The 22,886-nt window shown below is 37.4% G+C and overlaps 1 protein-coding gene across 26 annotated transcripts in view; it reads left to right on the top strand.

Annotated features, from left to right (window-relative positions):
* Positions 1 to 22,886, top strand: part of TRPM3 (transient receptor potential cation channel subfamily M member 3) — a 905,462-nt gene that overhangs the window by 599,570 nt on the left and 283,006 nt on the right. For all 26 annotated transcript variants that reach the window (XM_034967586.3, XM_034967598.3, XM_034967583.3 and 23 more), the window contains exons 4-5: positions 6,846 to 7,059; positions 10,306 to 10,430. In XM_034967586.3, coding sequence (XP_034823477.1) covers positions 6,846 to 7,059; positions 10,306 to 10,430 — 339 coding nt within the window. The remainder of the gene's footprint in view (positions 1 to 6,845; positions 7,060 to 10,305; positions 10,431 to 22,886) is intronic.

Raw genomic sequence — 22,886 nt, 5'->3', positions numbered from 1 at the left:
AAAATACCGAGCGCTCTTTCTTTGACCAAATACCAAACACAAAACACATCATTTGGGATGTTTGGTCTGGGGAAAAGTTATCATTCTTGCTGCTCATATGGTACCTGGGGAGCTGGTTAGAAATGCAGAGGCCCAGAGATCACATGGACACAGGAAGGGGAATATCACACTCTGGGGACTGTGGTGGGGAGGGGGGAGGGGGGAGGGATAGCATTGGGAGATATATCTAATGCTAGATGACGAGTTAGTGGGTGCAGTGCACCAGCATGGCACATGTATACATATGTAACTAACCTGCACAGTGTGCACATGTACCCTAAAACTTAAAGTATAATAAAAAATTAAAAAAAAAAAAAAAAGAAATGCAGAGGCCCAAGCCCTACCCCAGATGTATTGAATCAGAGCCTATATTTTTGACAAGGTCCCCAGGTAAGTTCTGTGCACATTAAAATTAGAGAAGAACAGCCCCATCTAGAGCCGCCAGTGTTAACAGTAGCTTCAATAATGAATTAAAGGATTGTTGAATAACTAGCTCTGATATTCCAGTCACTCACCTTCCCTGGGTCTCTGTATCCTCATTTGAAAAGCAAAAGAATGGAACAGATTCTTTTGAAGAGTCCCATGATTGCCAAGATATCTCTAAACTCTGTTTTCTTTCCAAGACAGTGACTACTTCATAGCCAGTGCTGAAAGGCTTACTAAAGAGAAAAAGACATGGTCAGGTCAAACACAGTCTCTCCCCTCAAAGCTCTTGCAACATAGGGAGATAAAATTGACACATGGGAAAAACAACCAGAAAAAAAATATATATCACACTGGGTTTGATTAAGAGTTATATTGCATCAACCTGAACTTGCATTCTCAGGAAAAGTCATGTTGGATGAAACAAAGGCCTTTGATAGATGAGAATGCTTTCTGTAGATGAAAGGGGAGAGATTGCATTATCTAGGACTTAGAGGGGAGCAGCACTGGCCAAATGCAGGGAGAAGTGAGGAAAGCCTCAGAATTGGCAAGATTATGTCAAGTTATAGGGGATGCTGAGGGCAAGAATGGGGAGTTTACATCTGATGGAAGAATTTTAATTGAGAAATAATATGGTCCAAAAGGGACTGGAGAAAGAAATCTGCCCGTTGGTGTCTCATAGAGAAGTCAGTAGGAGGCTGTTGCTGTAATTCAAATGGACATCCTAGTAAGAATACATTCTTAAAATGGCAACTGAAGAAATAGAGAAAAGGAACTGGTTGACAGCACTGTTTTGATAAGTGGACCATTAGAATTTGGAGACTGATTGGTCATAGGTAAAGGAAAAGGAGAAGTACAGAGAGACAGAGCCATTTACACCTTTGAGATAAAGAGAAAGGGCCCTGGAGTCAGACCTGGGCTGTGAGCACTCCCATACTAGCATAGTGAACTTGAGAACATGATGGATTCTTTCTGTTCCCATCGGTAAAACGTGGGTGAAACCAACATCCCTGTTGTTGGGAGGAGTATGTGAGAAGGTACAAGTAGAACACGCAGCATTCATGTGCCTGGTGCACAGTAAATACACAAGGTTCTTGTATTCTGGTTATTTTGTTGTTCTTGTTTTTTGGGATTTTTTTTCTCTCTTTTTTTTTTTTTTTTTTTTGGAGATAGAGTCTCGCTCTTGTCGCCCAGGCTGGAGTGCAGTGGTGCAGTGGCGTGATCTCAGCTCACCGCCACCTCCACCTCCTGGGTTCAAGTGATTCTTCTGCCTCAGCCTCCCAAGTAGCTAGGATTACAGGTGCGCGCCACTGCACCCAGCGAATTTTTTGTATTTTTAGTAGAGATGGGGTTTCACCATGTTGGCCAGGCTGGTCTTGAACTCCTGACCTCAGGTAATCCACCTGCCTTGGCCTCCCAAAGTGCTAGGATTACAGGTGTGAGTCACTGCGCCTGGCCGGAATTTTTTTTTCTTAGTAAAGTAATTGTGAGCAGAGAGAAAAATGTGAAGAGAGCCCAAGAGTAGTGTGACCTCACCTACTGTCTCCCTTTCTTCATCTGTAAGATGGGGAGCTGGGATCAAGGGGATCTCTTAGGTCATTCATTCATTCACTCTCTTGATTGCTTACTAGCTGAGTAACAAACATTCTGTGATAATGAACACAGCTTTGTATGGGTTAGGCTACTTCAAAAGGAATTTCAACATATTCAGTAGTTCTATTGGTCTTTTCCAGTGAGCTGCTCACCTGATCAATAAGTAGACCCTTTTCATTTCTTAGTGTTATATTGTATGTATAACTATAGAAAGTCCTAAAGTAAATTATTTATCAAGGGAGGCTTATTCCTAAAAATGCATTTATTTATTACCAATTAGTATGAATAATTGAACTCCATAATATGTCACTTAGCTAGTTAAGCTTGCTGAAATTATTACACAATATCTGTATTAATTTAGTATGAATTGTAATCTCCCTTCACACTATGTGAGTTAATAATGTATGCATATCTATTCCCAGGTACTAACTATGGCTCTGGATCTCACAGCATGTATGTGCCTGGTGCACAATAAATATACAATGTTCTTGTATTCTGGTTATTTTGTTGTTCTTGTTTTTCGGGATTTTCTTTTCTTTTTTTTGGAGACAGAGTCTCCCTCTTGTTGCCCAGGCTGGAGTGTAGTGGCGCAGTGGCTAGATGAAATGTATAGGTGCAGATCTACATGGAGAATTTTGGGGTTCCAAAAGCCACAATCATAACAACTCAGAAATGTTAGGAATTACTCTGAAGTCTTGCAAAGGGCAAATAATTTTAGGAGTATTTTTATACTTTAGATGCTTTTCTGTGTTTAAGAAAAGTGTAATTTATATCTCACCTTAGGAGAACATAAGTCCACATTAAATTGGGGTTCTTTAAAGTGATACGTTAAAGTTGATAAATAAGAGAACAGTAACTTGAAAAGCAATTTCTTAACATGTCTCACACTAAAGCATTCTTGGTTTGTATAGTTTGGAAGCCTTGCAAGTCCCAGTTCTACTTTGTTTTACTAAATAACCTGTTCTGGAATTAGTCAAAATGAAATAAATTCAATTCAGCAGAACCCCCAAATTTTAACTATTCAAGTCGCTAAACCACACTACTCAAGTAGCAGTGTACAGGCACAGAAAAAATGTTATTCTTTCATCTTTATCTTAAACCACTTTACTGAGGTATGATTGGCATGCAACAAGCTGAACATAATTAGTATATGCAACTTAATGAGTTTGGAGATAAGAATATACCTGGGAAATCAGCACAATCAAGGCCATGAACTTACCCAACACCTCCAAAGTGTTCTTCTGCCCCTTTATTTATTTATTCTTTTCTTTATTCTTTTATTTTATAGCATTCATTATAAATATTTCTCTTATAAAGAGACTCTCAATGAAGATTTTTAACAGAAACTTTTACTTAAGAAATTCCTCTGTTTGCCTCTGATACTCCAGTACCCCCTCTTCTGCCTGAATGCTCCTTGTGTGGCACAAAAGTATACATTGGTGAAAATTTCTGTTGATAGATATCTGAAAGTTTTTGCCCTCTGCATGAGAGTTGGTGCACAAAAGATGCCATTTTTCATATTGTAAACTCTAGTCAAATTCTAGTGATATAATGTACTTACCTAAAATTGTCAACATTTACTCTGTATTCTGGAATCATTTTTTGCTAGATAAATCAATATAGAAACAACTGTATTGGATGCCAACACTTTGGATTTCTGGCATATATATGTTCAGGAAACTTTAGCTCTTTGGTATCTCTTGATGGTGCGGTTTATTTTATTAAGCTGCTTTCATATTCTGCGTGCTTTTGCCTCATGTTTCAGCTAAATATATTTCAAATATACTTTAACGAAAGAATAGAGAAACAATTTTTGAGGCTTTGAAACAATGGGGTTTTCCAGACCCGAAAGCATGGCAATAAATTGTCATCTCCTGGATAATCTTATTTATAAATCAAAAAGCATATGTTTGTATGATTACATGCAGGCATATTCATTTTGTGGTTATGCAACTTCAACATTCATACTTAAATTCCAGAATTAATAATTTTCCCTTCTTTCCCACACAACATAGGCTTTAGAATGCCATAACTCTAATTGTCACCATTCATTTATATGCTGTATTATCCAGTGTTTTAGTTCTATCACTTTCCACTGTAAATTAGATGTTATTTTATATTATATACCCAATACTTTTTAAGATTTACCTTATATTAACTAATATCTTAGTTTATCTTCCTACCTTACAACCCAGATCATCCATTTTGGATCACATAAGTCCTGCTTCCTATATATATTTTAAAACTTCCTTCAGGCCAGGTTTGGTGGCTCACACCTGTAATCCCATCACTTTGAGAGGCCAAGGCGGGCAGATCACAAGATCAGGAGTTCAAGACCAGCCTAGACAAGATGAAGAAACCCCGTCTATAATAAAAATACAAAAAAATTAGCTGGGTCTGGTCGTGGGCACCTGTAATCCCAGCTACTTGGGAGGCTGAGGCAGGAGAATCGCTTGAACCCAGGAGGCAAAGGTTGCAGTAAGCCGAGATCATGCCATTGTGTTCCAGCCCGGGCAACAGTGCAAGACTCTATCTCAAAACAAACAAACAAAAACAATAACAAAAACAACTTCCTTCAGCGAAGGTGCCTAGAAGTAAACTCTGTCAGTTTTGGCAGTATGAAAATATCTATAATCTGCTCTCATTTTTAAAAGATAGTTTTGCTGAATGTAGAATTCTAGACTGACAGGTAATTTCTTTTGACACATGGAAGGTTTTGGCTTCAGGTGTCTATTGTTGCTGTTGAGGAGTAGGTCTTCAGTCTAATGACTATTCTTTGTACATGATCTGTCTTTATTTCCAGCCACTTCTGAGGAATTTCCCCTCCCTTTGGTGTTACATGTGATGTGTATGTAAGTGAGGTTTCTTTTCATTTATCCTGCTTAGAATTCACTGAACTTTCTGCATGTTAGAATTGGTATCTTTCTATAATTCCGAGGAATACTCAGCCAATATTTCTTCCAATATTGCCTCCTCCCCATCATCTCTTTTACTTCTACCTGTAATTCTGATTATCTCCTCCAAGCTCCTTTATTTTCCTTTCATGTTTTCAAATCCTTTGTTTTCCTGGCTGCATCTCATTTATCTTCTGGATCTATTATCATTATATCTAATATTTAATTTAACTTATCCATTTTAATTTTCATTTAATTATTACATTTTAATTACTAGAAGTTCTGTTTGGTTCTTTTCAGATGTATATATATGCACGTATATGTCATTTTTTAGTTTCTTACTCCTGACTCTTATACTCAATCATCTCATTTATGCTTTTTAACATATTAACAGTTATTTTATAGCCTGTATCTGATCATTTCAATGACTTTGAGGATCTTATTTTGGTGCCTGTTGTTTCTATTGGTTCTCATTCATGCTGCCTTATTTCCTGTATAATTTATTTTATGGTTTTACTATGAAATACTTATTTCCCCATGAGAATTATTTCAGGCATGGATTGATGACACATTCTTCCACAGAGAATCTGCATTTACTTCTACCAGTTATCTGGAACCATCGTCCAGCCAGAACTATTTAACATATTAAACACTGCTTGGCAATTCTTAAACCACACTGATAGTGTGAATATAGACAAGGCCTGTGTGGGGGCCTGATTGTGTTTAAAAATAATCAGAGGGGAAATTTTTTCCTCATCCACCTAGAGTCAAGGTTGAGGTAGGCAAGTTTTCTTGCCATCTTCTTCTGTACATCAGGCTTATTTAATTTTTTTCTTTCTTATACTTGAGGATGAGCCCTTTGAAGTATACCAGCCCTATGTGGGATCCCATATTAAATTCTCCCATAAAATCATTCAATTCCCCCCTGCATGCAACCATTAAATCAGATGCTCTAGGTCTTCCAGGGTTTAGGAAAGACACTCAGGGTCAAATCCTGCTTTGGTACTTCCTAACTTCCTGAGGTTCTAAACTACTTCTTTGTTTAGGAGTCTCAATAATTCTTTTTTCATGCCAACTCAGAAACCTATTTCAAAGGACTTTCTATATTTGCCCAGTTTTTCAGTTGTTTCCAGCTAGAAATTGAAGTTTTTACATACTTACATTGAGACCTAAATGAGTATCTATATATATGGTTATATACATAATTATTACTGCATGTATTTATAGTATTTCATTTATATAGACTTATTATAACTTTATTTCCAGTTGCATCTGGTAACACCTTGATATTTGCTATATACTCAAATTTTCAACTATTCTTCAAGAATAGTTGTCCTGCCTTTTGTTACTTGTCTTCTTCAAAAGATACAGAAACATTACATTTGGCATGCAGTTGTTATAGCTATAAATAAATGTAATTCACTATTACGTTATTTTAAAACTCTCATTACATTATGTAGAATTCTAGAATCTTTCAAATCCTCTTAAAATAATAGGGTCACAGAAATAATAATATGTGCATCTAGTTAATATAAAGAGATATGAAAAATATTAGAAACATTTGAACTGTTGTACACATGTAAAGGGTGGTGAAATATAAACATGATTTCCTTTGAGCAAAGAACTCGGTCTGGGAAAAGTCATGCTTGCACAGCATTTTAGAAAATCTAATAATTTCAAAATGAATTATCATAATTTCAAGAAAGCCTTTAAAAATATGAACTCTGTCTAATGAAGGCTCTTTTGATAAAGCAAATGATCACCCCTTTTAAAAAAATCTGATTTTATATGAGACGTTTTTGTCACATAACTACACATATAATTGCAATCAGTAAAGATAACCAGCCTCAGCCAGTCCTGCCTTGTCTCCCTAATTGATGTCCTTTATTCTTCCAGTATGTGCGAGTATCTTTTGATACAAAACCTGATCTCCTCTTACACCTGATGACCAAGGAATGGCAGTTGGAGCTTCCCAAGCTTCTCATCTCTGTCCATGGGGGCCTGCAGAACTTTGAACTCCAGCCAAAACTCAAGCAAGTCTTTGGGAAAGGGCTCATCAAAGCAGCTATGACAACTGGAGCGTGGATATTCACTGGAGGGGTTAACACAGGTAATTGCAAGTGGAACAGAGAAAGTCAACATAGGCCATGGGAATGTTGTGCCTGATGTAATTTTCTGCTAAGATTAATTATTTCTATATCACCCCACTTCATCCCTACCCACGGGTCCATAGTTGCTGGTTATCGCTCCCTCCTTTATCTAAATGAGAACTGTAAAGTTATTTCTTAACCAAGAAGAATTACTTACACATAAGAAATGGGTTGGGATATTTAATAGTTGACTATACAGAATTCATAAACATGACTAATGGAATTTCACAGGACATTTTTAAATAGCTCAAGTTGCCAATAATTCTTTAAGGAATGACTTCTGCTTTAAATTGGAAGCCCTACCTCTGTCCTTTACACAATTTCAAGTTTGGTGCCAAATAGCTTTAATTTTTACAAAATGACGTTTCCATCTGGGACATAAAGGCAAAGTCTAGGGCATTACGTGTTTATTGTTTAAAATATTTTATTAACTCCTCACTGTGCCAATGGAAGACACATCTCACTCTGAATTCCAAAGAATTTTTGCTTCCTGCCATCTATATTGTGATATAGACGCATTCTCAAATCAGTTCTTACTGGCCCACCTATAGTTAAGTGCTTATTTACAGAACATTTTTAATGTGCACCAGATAATGGAATGGATGCCTGTAAATGTTTTTGGCATACTCCCCCAGCCTGAAGTCTGAGGTGCCAATTGGAAATGTAGAGGTAATGTTGCAATAAGTTAGGCAAACTTATTACAAGCCCCAAAGTCTGTACATGTGGATACATTCGTAATTAATGGAATATTCTAAACATAACTCTGGACCAGTTAGTTTTAAATAACACATTATCTCGGGCCAGGTATGGTGGCTCATGCCTGTAATCCCAGCTCTTTGGGAGGCCGAGGGAGGGGGATCACCTGAGATCAGGAGTTCGAGACCAGCCTGGCCAACATGGTGAAACCCTGTCTCTACTAAGAATGCAAAAATTAGCCCGGCGTGGTGGCAGGTGCCTGTAGTCCCAGCTACTCAGGAGGCTGAGCCAGGAGAATTGCTTGAACCTGGGAGGTGGAGGTTGCAGTGAGCCAAGATCATGCCACCACACTCCAGCCTGGGCAACAAGAGCAAAACTCTGTCTCAAAAAATAAAAATAACACGTTATCTTATTGTTGCTTAATTTTGCATTCGTAGTTTGGATGCTGTTTGAGTAAGACCTACACCGAGAATTCTCTTAAATACCTAGAATTTGTGAACATTCTGCACACAGCTACGTAAAGATATTTCAGCGATGAAGTCTGCAGACTGCTCATGTTCAATGTTATTATGTGAAATTCTGACTCAGCCCATACACTGACATGATCTTAGAATGACCTGCTTAGCTCTTTACTCCTTATCCTGTAGTAATCAAATATCTACAGAGCAATTTTTCTTTCAATGACTGTTCAGGTTTTGGGCTCCATGTTTCCCTCTCAACTAAGCAGGCCTCACTGGCTTGTGATTATTGTCTATTGCATTCCTGTCACATAGAGACCAACTCAAAGGGTTCTACAGGTTCAAAAGAAAGTCTTACCAATACTCTATTTCTAAGAACTTGGAATATTGTTTATTATTTTTATTCTTTTATAAAATGCATTCAATATCAAAAGAAGAATTTATAGCCTACATGCCACAAACCCAAGAGTTCATCTCTGCCTCACTCCAGGCTTAGTGTTCAATCCAATACCCAAAGTGAGGTTCTTAACAATAAAATGTTAAAGTTAGGTAAGAAGTATTGATAGAATTGTGCAGACAGATGAGCATACCATAACGTTAAACTTCTTGTCCAGGGCTGGCCCTGAAAGGAGTTTTGTATTGGAAACAATTGGAAACAACTTAATATCAATATTCACAGCCTTTTTTTGGGGGAGTTTTGTTTTGTTGTTTTTTGGTTCGGGTCTGTTTTTGTTTGTTTGTTTGTTTCTTTTACCAGTTCTCTCACTCAGAAGATTCATAGATAAGATAATAAGTGAAAATGATATTCTTTCCAACACTGTTGAATAGCTCAACATGATTAATGGCCATTTACACCGTTTTGTTATTTGCTTTTTAAACAGTGATTCTTTCTGTTTCATCTTATGAATATTTCAGTATTGAGTTACTTAAATACACATGTCTTTTCCCATGATTAAATTGCCTGGTGTGTTTCATGTGTTTAGTTAGTTTAGTGCACAGTGTCTGAGCCCTTCCTCTAGGCTAGCCCCTGAGGTATAGGAAGATGAATAAGGCACTGACCCTCCAACTTCCCTCTCAAACAGTTTTACTGTTAGAAGAGATATCTTCACATATAATTATGAATCACTGCAGAACATGTTAAGTGACATACTGAGCTATTCAAAATTGACAAACTGCAATATGTTCAAATGGAGAAGAAATCAAATCCAACTCAACATTCATATAGGAAATGGCACTAGGTATAAATTTTTCCTGGAGAAGTGGGTGGAATTTTGATAAGCAGAAACATCTTTTCGTAGAGGATATATCTTATACGTCTTCCTATAAAAATGACATTTGAGAGGGAGGTTAAGAGAATTAGAAATTGCATCTTCTTTAAATGGTTTTTAAAAAGGTAAGAGTTATGCCGCCTAACATCTTGTAAACTGAATTTTCTCACCCTTAACTATGATGGGGAAGGTCATTTTAACAGAAGAGGAAAATAATTAGAATGATGAAGATTAAAAAGTGTGTCTATATATTTTAACATAAATTTTCCACAGAATAATCCAACATTGTCTTTACGAGTAGGTTCTCATAAAGGTTAACAAAATCTCAAACTAAATAGCTTGTGTCTTTGAATGAATTTAACTCATATACAGACTGTGGTGTAGATTTAACATACCATTATACATGGTGCTTTTAACATGACACAGTCAAGCTATTGGTTCCTAATCATACTAACAAATTATTATGCTTATAAGAAAAAGAGTTTCTAGTTTAAAAAATTGTATTTATTCTTTTTATAGACATTGGATGCTTTCTGTTTTTTCATATAAATTGGAGTAAGAAATGCAATGCTAGAATTCATATACAAATCTGGCCAATGCATCTGGCATTACAGCCATGAGTTTATGTTTTCTCCTAAATACAAGTAGTTTGTATAGAAATGTGTCAAAATTTTATATTCAATTTATTTAATCTCGGGAGAAACCATTACCACAGTTTTCTTTAGAATGATGAAAAGGTATTTGCTTTAAAAGACAAAATCAATGCTTCTCTTTTTTTTTTTAGGTGTTATTCGTCATGTTGGCGATGCCTTGAAGGATCATGCCTCTAAGTCTCGAGGAAAGATATGCACCATAGGTATTGCCCCCTGGGGAATTGTGGAAAACCAGGAGGACCTCATTGGAAGAGATGTAAGTCCTGAGTGCTGTCGCTTTCCATAACTTCTCCTAGAGGGGATATCAGAAAAGTATAATAAAATTAGTATTCAAAATGTGCATATTATAGTATTCTTTGGGTCCCTACTCACTAAAATGAAACTTATGTTAAGGAATGGTATCTTGGGAAAATATTTATTTTCTAAAATCTCTAGGCAAACTCCAGGTCAATTCTTATGATCAAGAAAGGTCCAAAGTAAGACTTACCACCTACCCCCTCTCTGCTTAAATCAAGCAGTGCTCTTTCTTCACCCATCAAATCCTGCAATTACTCTTGGTATAGTGATATTAAGATTAATTAACACCACTGAATATACGGCAACATGAACTCATTGACAGATATAGTAAACACGGACTCTCCGCACCCCAGGGCTCTAGCATCTTTATAATTTGAGTATCTTTCACCTAGCTCCTGAGAGTTGCAGAGAGAGATTCTTTTCATTTCAAAGTACCATGAGGTCTATCTGAGCCACAAAATTTTTTTTTTAAAAGTGGCCAAGAATTAATTGGTCTTAAACTACTTCTTCTATTATGCAATACAATGCAACCATCTTATTTTAATCCAACACAATATATGCAATTTTTAAAAATGCAATGCAAAATACTTTGAATTAAAAAATAAATGTCATCATAGGACTCACTGTCCTTCCCTTTGCAAATCTTAAAATGTGTAGTATGAGTTACCAATGGCAATGCAGGCATTTAAAAAAGGAGGTAGGATCCATTTGACCCTGAGCAGAGATATTTTCCCCAGGGGCTTGCATTTCTCCTGAAAATTTACCTAAATGGGACAGACTGTGATGCATTTGAGTGGCAGACACTTTCATCTCAGTTTTAAATAAAATGTATGTTTCAAAAAAGCTAAATGTCATGAAACACAAGCAGTAAACAAACTCGGTTGGCCTTAAAAAATATCTTTATGGAGTACAGATGCAGATGTCTTATGTATGTGTATTGCATACTGATTAAATCTAGGCTTTTAGTGTACCCATCACCTGAATAGTGAACATCGTACCCAACAGGTGATTTTTCAGCCCTCACCCCTCCCACCTTTTGTAGTGTCCAATGTCCATATTCCACTCTGTATGTCCATGTGTGCCTAGTACTTTGCCCCCACTTACAAGTGAGAACATGCAGTATTTGACTTTGTTTCTGAGTTATTTTACTTAGGAAAATGGCCTCCAGTTCCATCCATGTTGCTGCAAAAGACATGATTTCACTCTGTTATGACTGGCCAGTATCCCACCATATATATATATATGGTGGGAGATATATATATATATGGTGGGATATATCTATATATATATATATATGGTGGGATATATATATATATATAGTGGGATATATATATATAGGGATATATATATATATATATAGGGATATAGATATATATATCCAATCCTCCATTGATGGACACTTAGTTTGATTCCATATTTTTGCCATTGTTGATTGTGCTGCAATAAATATATAAGTGCAGGTGTCTTTTTAATATAATGATTTATTTTCCTTAATAAAAAAAATACTTTAAATCCATTAGAACCTTTGTTTTAAGTGATAACAAGTGTCCACATCAATGATATCAGATTCCATGTATAAATGCTAATTTATCCAGGATACATAGGATAAGGAATGAGATATCAGTTTCATTACTGTTAATATTCTCTTAATTAAAATTTATTGGCTGTTTCATATTACATACAAATTGAATATCTCAGCAACAATTTCCTAAGTGTTATATAGGCAGACCTGACTGGAAAAGTAAGTGTTTCTGATTTCTTCAAAGTATCTGAGGCTAGTCTTTCATGTAATATATTTGGGGTAATACTTAGATTCCAAATTGGCTTTTAATTGTATGTTGATTTTGCACTAGAACAAATATATGTCTTAAAGAATTAGAATATGCCAAAATGCTTTCAGCACCAAAATCATTTCAGCACCAAAATCATTTAATAATGCATATTAATACATAAATTAATTCTTTAAAATGTGTTGATTCAAAAGTCATTTTGAAATGTTCATAGCTTCAGGATCTCTCCTGTAAACTCAAACTATTATTTTTCAATTTGAAGGGGGACACTACTTTGAAATTCCTCATTCAGATGAACTGTGAATAAATGGCAGTTGATTATTTATTTATGCAAGATAGAGTAACTAAATAATTTCCTTAGTTGCCTAAGCATTTGCAGAGAATGCTGGCCTACTGGCTCTTTGTATTATTTTGTTTGTTCATCTTATAAATTTTATAAGATTGCAGAAAGACAGTAATTCTATTACATTTACTTATCTGTTGAATTGGGAGAATCACTTCTGATTCTTCTACCTCGCATTCCAACTTTTTCTCTGACTTCAACTTCTCCCTTCACTCCTCATTTTTTTTCTTCTTTTGTTTCTCCCCATTCTTCTCCTTGGTTGTATGCAACTAGAAACTTATGCATTCCAATGGGACTTACTGACATTGTCTGCCTTCCCAACTGAACATAGTCTTGATCCTAGCACAGAGGGCAGAAAAATGTTCAGTAAATGTGTGCATCCATCATCCCTGTTCCCGAGGGTCTCGTAAAGGCAAACCACAGCTCACAAAGAACCAGGTGGACCATGGGAGAGACTATTGCAAAAAGGAAATAAAAGTGGCAGGTTATAGAGAACACAGGAAAGACAGTTGTATTTTACTTTTTCCATAAATCTTTCACAGGGTTCTATTGAATTTTGACCACTCTGTTACCTTCTTCCCTGAAAACTAGGGAACTAGAATATACCTAAGATTTCTCAGGCTCTTGTGTGATAATAGAGTTAGTTTTTCAAGTTATAAATTATTTGGAGTGAAAGTACTATTTTTGGTGTACAGGATTTATGACATAGTTTGAGATAAATTTTTCTATGTGTTCACTATTCCAGTATGATAGCTAAAAGGTACTATGATGTTAGGTTGCCGTTAAAAGAGGTGTTTGAATAAAATGATGGTGGTCATTAGTGAAGATTCCCCTCAAAATTATCAAATTAAAAATATTATCTGGTAAGCTTCTTACACAGTCGCAACTCTTTTCTCAGCTAGCTTAACGTACTGCCATCTGTCCTTTTTCTTCCGTTTTATATAATAAAAATCACATGTAATAAACATCAAAAAATAAACCTTTTAGCATTAGACATCAGGTAGCAGAGAAAAACAAAACAATGTATTATTAAAAATCTTTACCACTTCAGAATTCTATCAAAATGCCATCATTTGAAAAAATAGAATAGCTGCATCTTTGGTCAAGTCTGTTTATACTCCAGAATAATATTGAAGAGGTACAAAATAAATGTCAAGGGAAATCTGGGAAATGTATTGGAAATAAATCCAAGGATAAAAGAAAGGCTCCATTTCTTATGCCTGATATTTTATTGCAGTAAATTTATTTCCAAACTGATGGAAACTATAAATTATTTTATTTTTGTGGGGCTGGCTCTCAGATGAGAAGCTTCACTTTTAGAAGCTGAACATTCAAGTACTACTAGAATTATTTTATTTATTGATAGAAGTAGTGAGTGCAGCAATTGCTATTCATCTTAATCCCTTTAGGATGGCACTAGCGAGGCAAATACTAGTCCTAAAGATAAAGAAGAAAACTTACTTGTCCTTGAGTGTGCTTCTAGATATTCTAAAACATTCACCTCCCTTCAGGTCTCATCTCATAGCTGGGCTTCACGTTACTTAAGGGTAGAGCATTTGTCTTTGGATTCTCAGAACCCAACTTAGAGCCTCACTCTTAGTAGGTGCTCAGTAAATATTGATGAAGATGGATTGGGCATGATGAGATTCAAGCTACAGGGAAAATAAGTATTATGGAACAGATAATGATAAATCTTACCTACTTCACAACTTTATCACAACTTCATCTCTAATCCTACCCCCAAGCTGCATCACATGATTGTGACTACAGTGGGGACATTTTTTAACCAAGCATCTGGATGTAAAACTGTTTTCTTAGATAGCAACTCAAGGTCGAAGGTGGAAGGTGAGGGAGCGGCCTGTTGGGTGTGGAGGTAAAACAGTGTGGGATGGAAACAGGCCTTTCTCTAAAGCTTTTGAAAGATGTGTGATCTACCCATCTGAGGGACAGCACTAACCTTGATGTTTTAAATTTAAATATTGTCCACTCTGTTTAACCAAGCCCTTTTTTTCTCAATTAATAGATCGAACAACAGATTTTGGTGAGGAATAAGGCTATGAATACTGAGATGGTAATCATTTTATCCCCTGCCACTTAGGCCTGAAACCATATACTGTTTCAGTTATTGAGGTTGACTCCACCTCTGTGGTTTCTCCATATTATTTCTACCATCCCTCTCCTCTATTACTATCCATAATCCTACACTTCATCAAATTTGGCTCAAGGCTCACTTCCACCAGGACATCTTTCCTGACTAACTTCACCCTTAACGTCATATCCCTGATTGTAATGTTACCACAGCTGTCTTCTTCCTCCCCAGCTGTCTTAGTCTTTTCAGGTTTCTATAACAAAATGCCACAGACCAGGGGGCTTATAAACAATAGAAATTTATTTTTCCACAATTCAGGAGGCTGGACAGCACCTTCCTGCTGTGTCTTCACATGGTAGAAAGAGATAGGGATCTCTCTGGGGTCCCTTTTATAAGGCCCTAATCCCATTCAAGGGCCCCGCCCTCATGACCTGATCACCTCCAAAGGTCCCCTCTCCTCATTATCGCCTTGGAAATTTGAATTTCAACATATAAATTTGGGTGAAGAAGGGACATAAACATTCAGTCCATTGTACCAACTTAATTAAAAACTCCCCAAAATGAGGACTGAATTGTTTATTTCTTGTTAACCCTTAATGTCATTGTTTGTATGAACATGACATATTGACATGCCACTTAAATTCTGTAAGATTTGGTTTCTTCATCTCTATAAAAACACTTGCTCTGCCTGTCTTCATACAACTTCTATGAGCATAATCACAATAATAGTAATTATAATTTATTGAGCTTTTATTTGACTATGCTCTGCGACTGCATATATTAGCTTTACAAGGTATGTATTATACCCCCTTTACAGTTGAGTAAACAAGGATCAAAACCAAGATCCAACAGTCTCTAATGCCCATTTCCTTAAATATATGTATGTCAAGTAAGATGTTAGAAAATATTCAGTGATAAAGTGTCTTTATTGTTGGTTGAGATATTGGCACATATCTGTGACTGTAAACCGAACTCAGAGACAGACTCGATGCATGACCAGAGCCCTTCTTTGTCCCCAGAGAATCTTGACCTGGATAGAGGATTCTGAAAGTATCACCAGTATAAAGTCAAGAAGGAACTTCCAGTGAAATATAATTTTCATATGACACAGTTTGAATTTAGATTTCCTACTTTAGAAAACAATCTGACCAGATTTGTGTCAGGTAAATGAGGAGTTTCTGAAGCCTTGATTGTTTGTCTTCTCTGAAATCTAGATTAACAAGACACATAACAATTTAAAAACCCAGACAGAATCAAAAGACAAAGCACTTTCCATTTTAACTTGAGGATGGAAATTGTGTTTGGGTAGATTTACAACACATCATCTTGTGTGGTTATTAAATTATCTTCACATTCAATGATGTCTTCTATTTTCCCTAAACTATAGATTTATTTCTCCAAGTTTTATAGCCTGTAAGGGTTCTTATGTTTAATTGGAAAGTGCTGTTTTGATGCCATCTTTATGTTTCAAGCCAGGAAACATCAAGTTCAATAACACAATTGATTGCTAATTTAATGTAGTTACCAAGTCAGTGCATTTGTTACTTATTTCTGAGGCAAGCCAAATATGACTTCATATTATAAGCTCAGAAAACTTCCCAGGAGTGGCCCTGGCATGGAGTTGATTGGATTTTTACGATTAGATTAGATAAGATGTATCTGGGGAGATGTGTGAGGAAAAGGTCGGAGACAAGGACACCCGCCCAAATCTGTTATAATTATACCAGACAGAGCCAATGCTTGCTGAGCCTGGACCACACTCAGGTTTGGAGCTAACTGCCTTAGTCACATTCACTTACGTGGGAAATGCGGTTCTAGTGAGAACAGTGATGAGTTTGGATCTGGGCATGTTGATTTTGACTTTCCTTTGAGATATCTACCTATATGAAAATATCTGGCAGGCCAGTGAGTATGTGAGATAGAAGTTAAGAAGCACGATCTGGCTACACACTTAGATTTGGAAGGCATCTCATACAGATGGCAATTAAAGTCATTATGGTGGATGGGAGATTATTCAGATGAGGAAAAGGATGGCTTACCCTGGGATCCTCATGGTCTCCAGCTTTTAATGGATGAGCAGAGGACAAGCAGCCTGCAAAGGAGACCAAAGCAATGTCTGAGAGGTAGAAGCAAAGTCAGAGGGAGTCATGCAAGCCAAAAGAAGAGTGTGCTTCTGAAGGAGAGTGTGAAGTGCAATGCCAAGTTCTATCAAGAGGCTAAGGAAGGCAGAGACCTGGAAGTGCACATCCATTTCATCAAGATGGATATCACTGGCATTACTGGTCAAAGCTGTTTCAGAAGAATGGTGACAAGGCAGCACTTTTCAATGGGTTCAGGAGGAAGAAGTGGAGAAGCAGAGTTGGCAGAGACCTCTTAGAGGTTTTGGTTGTGAGGGGGAGAGATCCAGGTAGCCAAAGGGAGCCACAGTGTGAGGGAATCTTTCCTTTAAGATGGGGGAGACTGGAGTTTGTTTATGTGCTGATAGCAGAAAGGGACATGGGACAGAGAGGTGATAAGTGATGAATAACTCCTAGAAGGGCCATGAGGTGACGGGGCCCAGAGCTAAGGAGGAAAGATCAACTGTGGGTACACTTGTCACTGAAGAAGAATGGGAGAGAGTATACATGTGGAAGATTGGTGTCAGGATGTTGAAGGAGTTTTAACCTGGAGGTTTATCATTTATCACTGAAATAATAATAATAGCCCCAACAACAACTAAAATAATACTCACATTTCTGTAGAGCTTACTCTCAGCACCCTTCTAAGCACTTTTACATAGATAAACTCATTTAATTCTCACAGTGGCATTCAGAAGTCATCATTTTTAGCATTACTATCATCTTCCCAATGTTCTATAACTGGTAGTGGATGTTTCTGGGATTTAAACCTAGGCCACCTAGCTCCCTAGACCATATTCTTAGCCATTATCCTTTGCAGTATAGAGACCAATACTGCTTCTCTACATTAATAACAGCTCTTATTTACTTGAGATCATATTTTCATTGTTCTATGAGTTTTCTACCTCAGTTAAGCCTTATAATACTTCAATGGGATGATTATTATTATTCTCTATGTACATATGGAGACAATGAGACACAGAGGATAAATAACTTGCTTAGGGTCACCCAACTGGCAAGCGTGTAGGAGCAGGAATTGGATCACCTGCCACATGGAGAAGGGATGGTATTTGGGTCAAAGGTGTGAGGAGAGTGAGTGGAGGATGTTAGTCACCCCAATGGAACAGAAACCAGAACTGATTAGAGCCCAGGGAAGGAATGCCAGGCAGAGGACTCAGGGTGGCAAGGGGGTGGGGACTAGAGGTTATGAAACTATGATGCATCAACCAGTTTAGAATAAAGGGGAGAAGACACATTTTGAAGCCTTAAAGAAGCAAGAAGATAATAATGATAATATTAATACACTATTATGTTAACTATTGTTATGTAAAAAAAAAGTACCTCAAAAGTAATGGCTTTGTATTTGTATATTCTTGCATTGCTATAAAGGAATACCTGAGTCTGGGTAGTTTATAAAGAAAAGAGGTTTATTTGTCTCAGTGTTCTGCAGACTGTAAGAGAAACATAACGCCTGCATCTGCCCCTAGTGAAGGCCTCAGGAAGCTTCCACTTATGGCAGAAGGCAAAGGGAGATCTGGCACACCACATAACGAGAGAGGGAGCAAGAGAAATGCCAGGCTCTTTTAAACGAAGAGCTCTCATGTGCACTGACAGAGTAAGAGCTCCCTAATTACCATGGGGAGGGCACCAAGTCATTCATGAAGGATCTACCCCATGACCCAGACACTTCCCACCAAGCCTCACCTCTAACATTGGGGATTACATTTCAACATGAGATTTTGGGGAGACAAGCACTCAAACTATATCAGGCTTAAACAACAAACATTGATGATCTCACAGTTTCTGAGGGCCAGGAATGTATGCGTGGCTTGTCTGAGTGGTTCTGGCCTGGGCTCTCTCTTGAGGTCACAGCCAGGATGGCAGTTGGGGCTGCACCATCTGAGGGTTTGGATCGAGCTGCAGTATCCTCCTCCAAGATGACTTATGCAGGAGTTCCTTGCCATGTGGACCTCTCTACAGGGCTGCTTCAGCATCTTCACACATGCCACTGGCTTCCCCCAGAGTAAGTAACGTGAGAGAGAGCTAAGAGAAACCCTTTTATCACCCAGTTTTGGAAGCCACACACTATCACTTCTGTTTTATTCTATCCCTTAGAAGTGAGTCACTGAGTCCAACCTAGACTAGGAAAGAGTTTCAAAGAATTGCTGGAGATATTTTTTAATCACCCCACTCATACATGGTGATTTCTAAAGGATGTAACCTCCTTTCAGAACTCAACAGCCTTTTCCCACTGCCAGTAGGTTCTGTAGCTGAATGGTAAAGGGTTCCCCTCAGGACTGGGCAAAGGGAGCAAGTCCATTTGTGTGGAAAGCATGAAATGAGGACTGTGCTGCTCTGCAGTGTGCAACTTAAGGGACACATTTTCAAAGTGCTGCAGAAAGACGTAATTGTTCCACCCATGGATTTCAGTGGGATTCACCCTTCTAATGTATCTGGGCAGTCTTTGGAAATGGATCCCTGGGTTTGCTGGTCTCTTGTTTGAATTGCCGAGCTGAAAGGCGGCATCTGGGTTTCAACAGGACCCTGCTCTACACCTGTCCTTACAGCCAAGGTGCCTGAGTGGGAAGTAACTAGCCAGTGTCCCTGCTAGCTCTGGCCTCGCTATAATTGTGAGGACACACAGATCCTTTCTTTTTTTCATTTCATTCTCTCAGTCCCCATGTTCCTTTATCTCAGACGCACTTCTCAGTGGTATCCCATCTTCCCTCCCAGAAACAGATGCGTGATCCTAAGAGAATCTCCCCACTCCTTTTGTTTCTCTCTCTCCAAAGCACAGTGCCATTTTGCTGCCTGCTGGTGGCTTTCCTGACCTCTGTATACATACAGTTCTAGATGGCTCATCTGGAAATAACCTGATCAGCTATCAGAAGGACTTTCATATCCAGCTGAGCCACTGATAAAAATGTCCAGCAGCAAAACCAACCCTGATATCCTCTACAAATTTATAATCAGACTGGGTCCTCTGCCTTCCCTCTTAAAATCTACACGGGATTTAGAGAAAAGAGTAGGATTAGTGGGGCAAATTTGACCAAGATTCCTCACCTCTTTGAGCCCCTATAATTCTTCCCACCTATAAAGTATGCCATCAATGGGTTAATCCTTGGGAAATTGTCCATCACAGTGCCTGGCATGCAATAAGTGATCAATAAATGCTAATATTTTTCAGCCTAAATTAAAATGATGGTGCTATTAGGAAAGAATGATTGTTTGGGCCACGCATCCACTACCCTGCCACTTGTCTGGAGCATGTTGGTACATAATTCAGTAGGTAATGAGGTTTGGGATTGCAGAAGGCCTGTGATTGATGGCACAAAAACCTGATGTAGTCCAATTCAATTCTGTTTGGAAAAGTAGTCCCAGGTCATCAAACTGCCCTTGCATTGCAGAAAGCACCATAAAATGGAAGAGAGTACAGGACGTGAAAGAACTACTTTTCTTTCTGTAGCCAACACACATTAAAGGTCACTATTCTGCGTTAACTTGAAAAGAGCAAAAGCACTGTTTAACACAGGCTGTCCAGACTCAATTTTAGAGGCAAGAAACAGAAATTAGTCAAGTCCTCTAATTTATAGATGGAAAAACTATTGTCCAAAAGTTTCTTTCAATGAATCTGTTTTGAACATTTATTGTGAGATATTACCAAGATGCATGATTGTATGTCTCTTCAAGCCAGCAGAATATTTATCACACACTATATTTCCTCAAGAAATTCTTAATAAGTAAACAAATGAATGAATTCACAGACTTGCCCCATGTTAGAAATTAGTAACTAGAAGAACTAGAGCTAGAACACCCATCTCCTGACTTCCTGTTTACTACTTCTGGGTGAGACCAAAAATCCTTGAAAATAGCTAGGAAAACTCAAGCAGTTTTCTTAGATTAGCGTCTGAATCACTGATTTAAGCCCATGCAGAAAACACAAATTAAGCACTCTGCCACCAGCCCATGACTGAAGGCTGTGTCATAGTGTCTCTGAATCAGTCCCTTCCTGGGAATGGTGATGTCCCTACTAATGCCTTCTATAAAAGGGCTTTTACCTCCTTTCACCTCTTAAACAGCTCTCATTTCATTTCAGAGGGCCTCTTTGTTTCAAAGTCAAAGTATACAGAACCAGAATTGTATCAGTCAACCAATATTAAAAGGTGTACAATGGATTAATGAGGCAAGAATTCTCTCATTTACTCTTAAGGGACAAGAAAGAGAGGCAAATGTCATTGCTTACAGGTATTCTGGCCCACAATGCTCAGAGAGTACTAAGTGTCTAAAATCCATTTCTAAGCAAATTTCTCTTCTAGATATATATACTACTATTTTTTTTTATTATTATACTTTAAGTTTTAGGGTACATGTGCACAATGTGCAGGTTAGTTACATATGTATACATGTGCCATGCTGGTGCGCTGCACCCACTAACTCATCATCTAGCATTAGGTATATCTCCCAGTGCTATCCCTCCCCCCTCCCCCCACCCCACAACAGTCCCCAGAGTGTGATGTTCCCCTTCCTGTGTCCATGTGTTCTCATTGTTCAATTCCCACCTATGAGTGAGAATATGCGGTGTTTGGTTTTTTTTAATTTTTAATTTTGAAAAAATGTGTGTGGGTACACAGTAGGTATATATATATATATATTTATGGGGTACATAAGATGTTTTGATACAGACATGCACTATGAAATAAGCACAACCTGGAGAATGGGGTAGTCATTCCCTCAAGCATTTATCCTTTGAGTTACAAATAATTCAGTTACATTCTTTAAGTTATTTAAAAAGATTTAATTAAGTTATTATTGACTATAGTCATCCTATTGTGCTATCAAATAGTAGGTCTTATTCATTCTTTTTTTTTTCTACCCATCATACTACTGTATTTACCAACTATAAAAGCTCACCTGATGTGAAGCCCTTTCAGACACCATTCAGCCTTTCTCAACTCAGGTTTCTTATCTGAACTGCAAAACAGGAAATTGTTTGAGTGACTGTCTTCTCGATTCTCCAAAGATAGTACATAACCTGGATCATCCTATGTTCTTGGGAAAGAAAGTGATCCATTACATGCAATGGATGCTGCGGGGCAGTAGGACTTAATTTCTCAGGAAAGCCTGGCTGAGAAACATGCCACAGTAATCCAATATACCTACAAATTATGAACACGTCAAATTGTTCTTACCACACACACAGACACAATTCCCAAAAAAAAAAAAAGTCCTATTTTACAATTTCTTAACAATGAAAATGGCTTCATTACTTCCAAAATTTTTTCAGAAGAAAAAATTCATTTGTATTCATGTTATTAAAATACACTATTTTTTTAATTTGGAAAGCATAACAGGAAGATCAGCAAATCTTTTTAGATATGTAAATTATAACTCAAACAAAAATAGATTGCTGGTACGTTTGCTATGAAGAATATTAAATGGATTTTGTAGGCAAGTTAGACCAAACTGTATTCCTTTGAGGTATTTGGGAAGTTATTTCTAACTTTTCAGTAATCAGCAAATAGTTTCAGACCATCACCCTCTTAGATGCCTGGGAGGACATGGCAAAGAAAAAGCACTTTGCATATTTTGGCAACAGACTGCTGATTTTTTTTTTCTTTACTTACATTGATTTCTATCTCATGCAAAACAAAAGTCACTGATTTGTCTCATATCATTTTATTTTGATCACTAGTTTACAATTGGAAAATTAGCTTATAGTTGGTAAAATAGAGCAGAGCCGGAGAAGGAATTAACATTTATAGAATGCCTGCTATGAGCTTGGCATAGTGCCAGGCACTTTGCACATATAATCTCAACTAATCCCCAAGAGGTAAGTGGTTTTATCATTTCCCTTCTACAGATTAAAAAAGTGAGACTCAGATTCACACAGTCATTAGCAAAACTGAGATTCAAACAAATTTCCACAATTCATATGTTCAGAATTATTCCACGATTCAGCACATCTTTCTCCAATGATGACTGAAAACTAAATTAGGACACTTTACTTATTTTTCAATTTTTATCCCTTATTATTCAGCAGACAAACTCTCTCCCAAAATATGACCACACTTGACTG

Source organism: Pan paniscus, chromosome 11, assembly GCF_029289425.2.
Source record: "Pan paniscus chromosome 11, NHGRI_mPanPan1-v2.0_pri, whole genome shotgun sequence".
Classification (NCBI taxonomy): domain Eukaryota; kingdom Metazoa; phylum Chordata; class Mammalia; order Primates; family Hominidae; genus Pan; species Pan paniscus.
This window is presented reverse-complemented; position numbering and strand designations above follow the sequence as displayed.